Here is an 11622-nt window from a genome sequence, read left to right as displayed (position 1 = left end):
TGGAGGCCACGCCCCCTCATTGTGACCACGCCCCCCACCCCTCACGGCGCCGGTTGGCCACGCCCCCTCCCTCAGAGCACTCGAGGCGGGGCACCTGGGCCAGGGCCTCCCCACCCTCAGCACGAAGGATTTCTTCCTAATGTTTAATCTGAATCTTCCCCCTTCCCACTTAAACCCATTCCCTCTCATCCCATCACTCCAATCTCCTTGGAAAAAGCCCCTCCCCAGCTTTCCTGGAGCCCCTCTCAGCACTGGAAGCTGCTCTAAGGTCTCCCCTGTGCCTTCTCCAGGCTGCACAACCCCAGCTCCCTCAGCCTGTCCTCATACGGGAGGTTCTCCAGCCCTCGGATCATAGAGTCATAGAATCACCAGGTTGGAGAAGACCCATCAGATCATCGAGTCCAACCATTCCCATCAATCACTAACCATGACCCTCAGCCCCTCGTCCACCCGTCCCTTCAGCCCCTCCAGGGAAGGGGACTCAACCCCCTCCCTGGGCAGCCTCTGCCAGTGCCCAATGACCCTTTCCATGAAAATTTTTTCCTAATGTTCAGCCTAAACTGCCCCTGGTGGAGCTTGAGGCCATTCCCTCTCGTCCTGTCCCCTGTCGCTTGGGAGAAGAGCCCAGCTCCCTCCTCTCCACAACCTCCTTTCAGGTAGTTGTAGAGAGCAATGAGGTCTCCCCTCAGCCTCCTCTTCTCCAGGCTAAACACCCCCAGCTCTCCTCTGGGCTCGCTCCAACAGCTCCATGTCCTCCCTGTGCTGAGGACTCCAGCACTGATCACAGGCTCCAAGTGGCTCTCTCAGAGCAGAGCAGAGGGTGACAATCCCCTCCCTCCCTGCTGGTCCCTCTGCTCTGGATACAGCCCAGGTCATGGTTGGTTTCTGGGCTGTGAGCGCACGTTGCTGGCTCATGTCAAGCTTCTCATCCACCAGCACCCCGAGTCCTTCTCCGCAGGGCTGCTCTCAATCACCTATGACACACCATATCTCAGCATCTTGTTATTCCCTGCCCCCAGCAATCCTTCAAGCCCTTTGTCCACACGCAGCACAGAAAAAAGTGGTTGACGTGGCAGAGGGGAATCCCGCTATTAACAGCCTCCGTCAACAACAGATGACTTCAATAACGCACAGAAAGCTCACCTTGCTGTCCCCAGCTCTCTCTCTTCTTTCCCATCACTGTCATTACAACGATAATCCTATTTTAAACCTTAACCGGTCATTCTGGAGTTTCTTAAAATTTCACCCAAAGCATCTCACGCTCGCTACCATCAGTGATAAAAAAGTGTCATTAAATTGCAGTTCTTACATTGCGAATATCACTGGCATTATTTCAACAAGAATGCAATAGGATATTCAGACGCTTTTGCCAACACAACAAACAGCACATCAATGAAAAGAAGTCACTAGTCCTTACTTGTACTTCTAAAGGTCCTTTGTAATGGGTTGATTCAGCCAAAACCCATTTTTTTTCTAAATAGCGGATGCCAGTCAAACACCTTGAAGGATCAAATGAAGGAAACAATAAAAAGCCACAGCAGCTGAAAGATGTATCTTAATTTTCCTCCACCACAGGCTGCTGGTTTCACAAACCATCATTTTTAAGTCTCACCTGTTGTTCCTGTACCATCTCACACCAAAAACACCTCCCACTTTAAGCTTTAACATACCGACATCACCTGTTTATTTGACAGAGTCCTACACATTTTTGCTTTTCAGTAAAAGTGAATCCCATAGATCTATTTTTTAGGACGAGAAGTGAATAGTTTTGAAAAGACTGAAAATAACCTCTGAGTAGCATCACACACATCTCTGTAACTAACAGTTTTAACTCCTCAGCAGGTGGCAGCACAAAGTTATTTACAATGTCATATTCATTCTGTACTGTATTAAGTAATTTGTTTTTAAATTCGCAATAAAACCCCCCACTATTAGGTAATTACACCAGATGGAAGAATTAATACAAAAAATCAGGCTGCCTGTTTATTCCAGTTCTTCAAGATCGCTTCAGCTGCATCTAGCGTGCTGTCTTTCTGCAAAACAAGGAATATCACAATTACTGCAAGTACGGGTGTTGTGGTTGAATCCCAGTCCCGAGTGCCACACAGCTGCTCACTCCCTCCCCGAGCAGGATGGGGGGGAAGAGGACTGGAAGGGTAAAAGTGAGAAACCTCATGGGTTCAGACACAAACAGTTCAATAACTGAACTATAATAAATTATAATTAAATGAAAAATAACACAGAGAAATAAAACCAAAGAAAGACAAGCGATACAAATTATTATTGCTTAGCAAAAAGACAGCTTAAGCTTCTTTGTGCTGAATTTTACACCGAGCTAACTTTCTGTTCGTAAAACCACCCAGCTCAGGGGATTCTGGGCAAAATGCAACAGTCAGTCTCTTGCAGACTTCTGTACTGCATTGATTTTTAAGAGCCTTAAGCCTTCCCAGGCCACAAATTTACCTTAATGAAGCAAAACCGTATATATTTTTCAAACTGCCTTTTTGTCTCAGGGCCGCAGAACGCCGAAAGAGGAATTGCTGACAGCTTCTGAAAAAACAAAGCAGAAATAACGTTTGCTTATCTTATGTATGCATAAAGAAAATCCACTTTAAGCACAATGATTTTACTATTTTATTTCTAGAACTCCTTCTCCCAACGTGTGAGGGAAAGACAGTTTGGGTCTATGCACTAGCCAGGCTTAACTAAATTCAAATTACTTTTCTTAGGCAAAACAATTCAAAGACTTTTGTACAACTAGCGGTTAAGCATGTTGAAAGAGAAGTGCTGGGACGTAACACAACCCCACCCTCAGCATATTTAGCAATATTTTAGCCACATCATTACCAGCAGCTACTATAAACACCAAATAGTATTTGGAATGGGATATCTCTACTACATTATTTAATGAATACAGTTGCACTGATCCTGTTTTCGACAGCAAAGCGTTTCTGAAACTAGAGTTTGATCCGGACACCTTACCTTAGATGCTATCATCCATTTGACAAATTTATAGTCATAAGGTTGTTTATCGTCTACACCAGAGAGATCCACGTCTAAAAAGAAATCAAATTTGAACCACATGCTGTAAGATTTCCTAGGCTCCATTGGGAAGGCATTCATTAACAGAACTTTATAACAGTTAAGAATAAAGATGTAGGCGTGTATTGCATGGCCAGCACTAATCACTGCCACTGCAGCTTTCTCATCTGTGAAGCCAGGGTGTCTAACACTTTCACAGCAGCACTGCCAGGGCCAGCTGCGTTTAAACATTTCTGTGTGAATGACAAAAGCCATTCGCACAAGTCAGTGAAAAACATGTAACTGGAAGATGTTCCCCTCTGGGAATTCTTCCTCCAAAGTTCCCTTCCTCCAAAATTCCCTGAATTTCCCACAGGCTTTGTGAACTTTGGTAGGTTCTACAGCATTCAGAAAGCAGAATGCCTCGAAGAGCCCTCAGGCTATGACTTCAGATTAGTAGATGTAAACAAAATAACAGAAAGGGGAAAATACCAGTGTTAGGAACTCAAGGTATTAAGCCTTGTGCTTGTGTCTCAAACTTCTTTGTCACCGCAGGCCTTTTGAAAATAGAATTTTTTATCCACCTCCTTTTATCCTCCCCAAGCCCTTGCCAAAGCTTTGCAAAAGGGGACAGTAGTTAGGATCACAAACAAAGGCTTTGCTGAAGCTTACAAAATCCACGTCCCAGGCAAAGGTCAAACAGAAAACTTCAGTCCCAGTTTGTACTTCTGACAACTTCACGCAAGCATAAAATGAGAATATAGCTCAAAATGAAAGCTGCATGTGCAGATTAATTATATTATTTGCTTTCAACACCCTTTTTAATAAACTTAATACTAACTTAATGCAGAAACATCAACAATCATAAAGTATCCTCCGCCTGGAACGACAGGCTTTAGTCCAGCTTCTTGAAGCACCTGAGCCATCCGATCACGCTTGCTTTCCAGCTCTCGAGACAGCGAGTAAAAATAGCATTCTGGGTCATCCATGCGCTTATAGTCTGTCCAAAGTGCTTGTGCCAAAGCCTCCTGGAAATACAACCAGCGTTCAAAGTACGCATGGACACTCAAGTGAACTCAGACCGACACACTTCCTCCTGAAATCACATGGATTTTTTGCCGATTCTTGCATTTATTAAGTGAATCAGCGCATAAAAATCACACAAGCTACCTCCACGTGTGCAGCGCGTTGTTGCTTTGTGCTGTGGCAACACCCGAAGCACCCGATGGTCTGCCAGGCACTGATCACATACAGCAATCGCAGTCCTTGGCACCAGGGTTTGATATCTGAATTGAAGCCAAGTTTACACTTCTGATAATAACATACAGAATACTAGGAACTAGGCAGAGACAGTGCTCAGTAAAACCAGGTCTTATTGCAACAACTTCTTTTGCATCCAGTTCTGGAATCCCCAATGTAAGGAGAATATGGAGCTGTTGGAGCGGGTCCAGGGGAGGCCACGGAGGTGATCCGAGGGCTGGAGCTCCTCTGCTGTGAGGACAGGCTGAGGGAGTAGGGGTTGTTCAGCCTGGAGGAGAGAAGGCTCAGGGGAGACCCTAGAGCAGCTTCCAGTGCTGAAAGAGGCTCCAGGAAAGCTGGGGAGGGACTTCTTACAAGGGTGTGAGGTGATGGGATGAGGGGGAATGGCTTTAAATTGCAAGGGGGAAGATTTAGATTAGGCATTAGGAAGATGAAGGTGGGGAGGCCCTGGCCCAGGCTGCCCAGAGCAGGGGTGGCTGCCCCATCCCTGGAGGGGTTCAAGGCCAGGCTGGATGGGGCTTGGAGCCCCTGATCCCATGGGAGGTGTCCCTGCCCATGGCAGGAGGATTCAAATTGGATGGGCTTTGAGGTCCCTTCCAACCCAAACCATTTGATGATTCTATGCTTTGATTTGCTAGGAAACTGCCAATATTGTGGTGTTTTACGCAAGAAGAAAGTTTGCAGCTGAAAGAAAGGACCCACCGGCCCCACCTGTACCCACCTGCAGAGGCGTGGCACACGTGTACAGTGTGTTCTGGTGAACAACTTGCAAATGCTTAATCAGGTTCTGGGGTCCAATGGACCAGCCGAGCTAAGGGAAGAAAGCACATGTACGTTACACTTACAGCAGTGATGCCACTAAATGACAAAAGAATTAAAATTAGCCAGTCTCATGTTTTTTCTATTTTAAGAACTGGCAGTGAATTTGTTGTGATAAAGAATTCAGAAAAGAGCACTTTTATACAAAGTTTGCTGAATTATGCCCTTAAACTGCTGGATTTGAGACAAGTTATAGTTTCATTCATCCCTCATAGGATACCAAGCAAACTATTCTTTGTACAAGGGTTAGAAATAAAAATGATCATTTACTAGGAATGTTATTCCTAATTGGTTTAGAATCTTCCCATCTCATAAGCTCCTGTGTCAAAGGTGATTTGAGCATAAACCAAAAGCTCACTGCTACCATGCCTGTCATAGTGCAGTTTGAACACAGGTGGCAAAGAAGAAAGAATTCAGTTGCCAAATGGTTAAATATTTGCGTTTACTTTCTGGTGTGTATTTTAAAGACAAGCAAAATACTATCATTAACTATTTTACAGAAATATAAGCCATTCCAAAACCATTGTCACAACCTGAAAATATCACCACAGAACTGGAAAGGTGAAATATGAAAATATCCATGTTGTCTCCAAGAGCCTTGACTGGTTTTGAACAAATCACATTGTGGCTTTTTTGTATTGATTTCTCACAAGAGCTTATTAATTGAGAAGTAACAGCAGAATTAAAACATGGGTGTTCGAGACAGGTAACTGCTCCAACTGAATGCTGTCTTCATGTTTTGGCGACAGGGAGATTTGTCAGCAGCTTTCAAGAGGCAGGTCATAAAAAACAGACATTTTTTATTGTACTAAATGCATTCTGTTATTTAAATAACCAAACTCTTTTATAGTGATTCTTCTTACCTTCCAGCCAGTTACACTATATGTTTTTCCAGCACTTCCTATCGTTATTGTTCTTTCCCACATACCTGGCAACATAGCTGTATATAAAATAAAATTAATTGGGTATAGGTGCACTAACAAAGTTAGAAAACCTGCGCTGCCCCTGGTTCAGAGCTGTGCGCTGATGCATCGCTGCAGCGTATTTAGCAAGCAGTAAGAATACTCTAAAATTACAGCAATTGTAACAATTTAGAAAGGATATGTGGGCCAAGGCTTTTTCGGCATGAAAAAAAGGTAAGGATTAACAAAAGGAGGAGGAAGAGGCATAAAATGAGAGCACAGTTTGTGAAAACTACATGTCAGTTCTCCCCAGCATCATTACTAATATGGTCCAGGGTCACTGCCTCAGAAAGCAGAAAAAGAAAAGAATCACTAAGACTTCTAACCTGGAACCAAACACCACAAAAATAAAAAAAAACCCATCAGAGTGAGTGAATAAATTATGTTTTGTTCTATAAGTCGAACAGGTCTGGGACTGACCAACAGCTGAGGATGTCGGCAAGGACTAAGGGGCACATGGAGGCCTCTCTCTGACTCTGTGGTTTTATATGGCAGGGCACCAAAACCTTTTGATTCCTTTCCACGTAGAGGACAAAGCAAAGGTCTCTTCCTGTAGTCTGAACACTTTTTCTGTACACTGCTTCAGGAGAGCTCTATTTGGACTCTACTCTAATTCATTTTCCACAGAAACAGATAAATCGGGACACAATCCAGCCCGAGAACACAAAGTTAGACAAGGTCACACCACAACTGCGATCACAGTGCTCAACAATACCCAGACCCACTTTGTTTGTGCGTTAGAACCAATGAAGGTGTCAACTGCTAAATCCCCTCTGGGGAAACCAAAGATTTTTCCACATAGACCCACAGAATTTCATATGAAAGTTTTTGCAGTTAATCTGCATTAGACACAGTCTCTGCACTTGTTTCAAAACATACGTTGTATTTTTTTGAGCACACTGGCCAAAAAAACAAACAAAATGCCAGGAAAGAAACTCATGTTCCTCTTCGCCCACCTGCATTCACTCAATTGCTCTGTGACCTCAGAAGTAAAAAGGTGGTTTGAGCAAATGCATCTGCGAGCTAGCTAGGTCAAGCACATAGATCACCTTCTAAAGGCAACAAAACTAGCTCTCAGAGTGCAACGAGAATTGAATTCCAAAGCTATGCCCTCTGCTGAGACTGTTCTGCCGTATGGTCGTGGAATTCAGCCTTGGACATGGAATGTAACAGCATTTAAACAACAGCAGCAGCAAAAGGGCACAGGGGAAGAAGCAGCTCCACTGCTTTTACGAGCAGCAAGTTTTAAATAGAGAGGGAAATTCCTCTGTACCATATGGCAACTTCATTCTGTGACACCATAACAGAGTCTGATTAACAAGAACTAACAAAGCGCAGAGGCTCGTTCAGAATCCTCTGTTGAGAGATGCAAACTCTCAATCTGCCAGTGCAACCTTGATCATGATGGAGAGGAGGATCACGGTTGCATGGAAGTCAGATAAGAACGAGAAACACGATGAAGTGCTGTACGCTGCAGAGCAGAGCTTCAGTGACAGCACATGACAGACTGTACTAATTTTATGATCTGTTGCTAGCAGCCTCTGTTAAATTGTACTAAGGAACCACCACTGCACCCTGTAAATTAATGCAACATCCATTTTGCACCTCTCACAAAAAAGTGCCACTACGTTTCATGGAATGTGTAGAGGTTAATACGGAAACAAGAGTTTTTACATAGTGAAATAACACTTTTTTTAAGTCTACAAAATATAACACAAGAAAAAAATCTAAAAAACTTAAGTTAAAAAAGAGCAGATCTTGTTTCTTTCCCTGAAATGATGTTCTTGTTTACAGCGTTAGCTGGAAGCTTTATGGACACTTTAACACTAAAGTTGAAGACAAGATCATGGGATCTGTTAGAAAATACGTACCTGACCTGGCTAATTAACTGTCCAGGCTTTAACTTGCATGATCATTACATGGTATTTTTACATGCTATGCTAAACTACAGAATGTCTTTTGTTCAACGGGAAGCGTTTGGGTTTGGAGCACTGAAATGACAACACTACCAAACAACAAGAGTCACTGTGTCTGAAGAATTCCCCACTAAGACAAAAGGTGACTGACAGCACGAGTGTTCAGCCCTTGCCATTGCAGAAGGAAGCGGATTGATCACCTTACACCACCCACCAGAGAGGCTGGTTCTGAGGACGGCTCTTCGTACCAACCACCTGCTAAGCTCATCGCAAAAGCTTTAGTTTGGCTCATTGTACTTTACAACTGGGACGTGATAAGACACACACGAGCAGTTCCTGTGGTGACATGTCAGGGTGCACCGACTCGGGCTGCTATCACAAGAATGTGCCCAAAACACTCCCCTTTGTCTATGTTGGAAGGTATTTGAGGAGGTATCGCTATCGAGGCACCACTGCAGCTAGGAAACGAGGCCACTTGGAAATGAGACTGATAGCCTACGCGTGGGCAGTGCCATCACTGTACTGCTGTACGACCAGCAACTGCGTAGCTGAAATAATAAGTACTGCAAGGTCATTTAGATATAATTTCCTTCTCACTATTTGTAAGATTCAGTTTTTACAAAGGAGGAATTTTATTGCCATTCCTCATATATGGAACTGAAGCAGAGCAGCAAACTGATTCAGCATTCAACCAGCGGTAAAACCAGGGGAAAAAAAAGCTAAGCCTTTTCATGTCTAAGTTATATTTGTGACTCTTTATTTCATTGTTTAATCTCAACTAGATGTCTCCATTGCATCCGAACGAAATGTGCCTTCTTTATAGTAATAGGTAAATCATAATAGATAGTTCATGCAAGGTGCTGCCATCAGAAACAAAACATCTGTACGGAAGTTTTGGACTTTAGCCAACTAAAATACATTATCACATCCAAACCAAGACCATGACACTAGATTTTTTCACATAAATGTTTAGCTGTAGCATTATGGAACTGAGGAAGGAGTTCAGTAACCTGCACTGGATTCACTTGTTATGAGGCAGAGGAAGCGATTCCTCTAATTTCAGCAAAACTGAGATCAAAAAGTAAAACACGAGGGACAGGGACATTACATCACATCCATTTTCTGGTTCATTCTTGCAGTGGTTCTATGTCCTGCTAGGCTGAAGACTTCAGCGTGCTTTCACACTGCCTGTGCAGCAGCAACTTTGACTTCAGTGCCCGTTATTTAACACTGTGTCTGCACTTTGGGGAGCACTGTGCTCATGCACAATCTCCGCACTAACCTTTGTACTATATTTTTTTCTTCCCATAAGTAATGAAACAAAAATGATTGTGTTTCTCACCATGCATTCCCCCATTGGTTATCTCTACTTGAGAAGGAAGATTTAATCCCTGCACATTCTATTAGCTCCTCAGCAAAGCACAGACTAATGCACAAAGAGCAGTTATACATGTCATGGCCAAAGTAACTGAGCAAGGATGGGATATTCAGGTGATCACAACTGATTTATGAGCATCAGAGCCACTGGTTTCTATGGATATCTGCTCTGAAGTCACTTCAGAGGTTTTGGAGATGCTGTTTGGAAATTATTCCTTAAACTATTTTCCAGAGCAGGGAAAACAGCCTAAACATTGTATAATAGCCAAAGCTTGCAGTCTAAGCTCCCGCCAGCAACTATGATCTCCGAGATCACTCCACAACCACTTCTAAGATGCCATACAAAAATAATAAAAAGAAATCAGTACCTATTTTAATGTGTTTATTTCCTTTATACACCAGCCATTCATACACCTCATCGCTGATGCACAGGGTATCGTGTTTAATACAGAGATCGGCTATTACCTGAAGCTCCTCTCTGGTAAACACCTGGGGTACAAGAAAGTTAGGGATAATGCATTAATCACAGTACTTAATGCACACTCCAAAACTGCAGTAGAGCTAAAGCAGGACTCTTACCTTGCCTATAGGGTTGTGGGGGGTGTTCAGAATAATCGCTTTTGTTTTGGAATTAAATTTATTTGCAAGTTCAGCAGGATCTAAGACCCAGTCAGCACTAGATGCAGAGTTTCCATTATTTTTCTAAAAAAGAACCATAAAACCCCAATAAATTTATGTATCACTTGATCACACATTACAGCCTAAACAGATGCCCAACTTCCCATGCTCAGACACTTTCATAACCATATTTCACACCCTATCCAATCTCTCCTGCCATCCTGGGAGAAGGTACCCCTGGGAACAGGCAGGAAGGCTAAGAGCAAGGTAAATTATGATGACAGTGGCTGTCCTTTCCTGGCCACCATCTGTCTTAAAGCCTCCCCAGGAACTGGTTTCCAGGATCTGGTTACACACATGCTGACTACAACAGTATGTAATGCAGGAAGCTCAGCCACATGCCAGGAGAAATTATGGCCTTCCCAGACCCTAGAACAAGTGTGTGCAGGCTTGGCTGGAAAGATTGATCACCACTGGAGAGACTCAAGGTCTTTTCCTCCTCCTTGTTCACATGTAAATGGTCAAACAGTTAAAAACCTGCACCAACGAGGCTCTGGAGTTGCTGTGGGATTACACAAAGCCAAGAGAAGCATGGACCAAGTGCTGCAGAGAACATAGAGCATGGTCTCACCTTGACACCTACGCAGTACTGGGAGAGGGCCAGGCCAAAAACAAAGGTGTGAGACAGAAATACTTGGAGGAACCCAGTCATTCCAAATGTCCCTAGAAGGGGACCCAGAGGAACAGCCCCATCTATTCCCACTGCAGTCCTGGAGGTTTACTCCTCTTTACTAATAAAGGAAGCAGTAATTCCAGTAGGCATAGCAAAGTCTCTCCTTATTTAGAAAGCAGGTTTTGGACAAGAGCTTCTAATCCGTCACTGTAGGAGTTGCTGAAGGGATCAAAACCCAGATCTCTGGAAAACCAGCAGATACAGAAATTGCACTGAAATATGATCCTCCTTCCCTTATTTACACTGAAAACATGCTGATGACATCCAAAAAAGGAATTTTCGTCTTTTAGAACGTATAAATTAAAGTAAATAAGAAACATTGTCCCACCTTTTCTAATAAAAAAACCCACCTATTAAAATATTCTATCTGCTTTGGATATTATTGCCTCAGACCCGCACTGTCTGTCTCAGTTTTATGTAGTTGGATGTGATGAAAAGCATGATCCAGAAGGTGTTCAGACTGTACTAAGCGTGGATGAGAAACTTTATATGACAGATAATCTTTAAAAAGCTACTCACATATCTGAGTGGGATAAAAACAGGCTTGGCACCCGCCATCCTTACCATCGGTTCATAGCAGTCATAAAATGGCTCAATTATTATTACCTGAAATTACAAAAATCAGCATCTTAAACAGACTTTATTATGCACGTTACCGTGATTTACTTTGGTGGTATAACTTGACCATGTTTCTGGCACTCCATCCTGATCTAACACAGCAGAACATTCCTCCTTTAGAACATCATGGAACAATGCCCCCAGTCTAAACATGATCAGCAGAACTTATTTCTGACGATGCACACAGGCTGTTTTGCTACAGTTACACTAACAACCACTGAGATACAACATTAGGAAAGTTTGGGTCCTGCACAAAGATTTGAAAGCGCAAGGCAAAGATGCAAAGATGGGAGATAGC

The 11622-nt window shown here is 43.2% G+C and overlaps 1 protein-coding gene across 5 annotated transcripts in view; it reads right to left on the bottom strand.

The window, feature by feature from the left end:
- Window positions 1–1286: 1286 nt before the first annotated feature.
- KYAT3 (kynurenine aminotransferase 3) overlaps window positions 1287–11622 on the bottom strand; it is a 237203-nt gene continuing 226867 nt past the window's right edge. For 4 of the 5 annotated variants that reach the window (XM_069862827.1, XM_069862829.1, XM_069862828.1 and 1 more), the window contains 9 exons: window positions 11226–11312; window positions 9935–10057; window positions 9724–9844; window positions 5964–6040; window positions 5003–5092; window positions 3863–4049; window positions 2983–3056; window positions 2464–2550; window positions 1287–2033 (listed from right to left, as the gene is read on the bottom strand). In XM_069862827.1, coding sequence (XP_069718928.1) covers window positions 1971–2033; window positions 2464–2550; window positions 2983–3056; window positions 3863–4049; window positions 5003–5092; window positions 5964–6040; window positions 9724–9844; window positions 9935–10057; window positions 11226–11312 — 909 coding nt within the window. In that variant the 3' untranslated portion in view covers window positions 1287–1970. The remainder of the gene's footprint in view (window positions 2034–2463; window positions 2551–2982; window positions 3057–3862; window positions 4050–5002; window positions 5093–5963; window positions 6041–9723; window positions 9845–9934; window positions 10058–11225; window positions 11313–11622) is intronic. The other variant, XM_069862832.1, reaches the window with a different exon arrangement.

Source organism: Phaenicophaeus curvirostris, chromosome 8 (genome assembly GCF_032191515.1).
Source record: "Phaenicophaeus curvirostris isolate KB17595 chromosome 8, BPBGC_Pcur_1.0, whole genome shotgun sequence".
Lineage (NCBI taxonomy): Eukaryota > Metazoa > Chordata > Aves > Cuculiformes > Cuculidae > Phaenicophaeus > Phaenicophaeus curvirostris.
The sequence above is the reverse complement of the archived record's forward strand: the minus strand, read 5'-3'. Positions and strand labels throughout refer to the sequence as shown.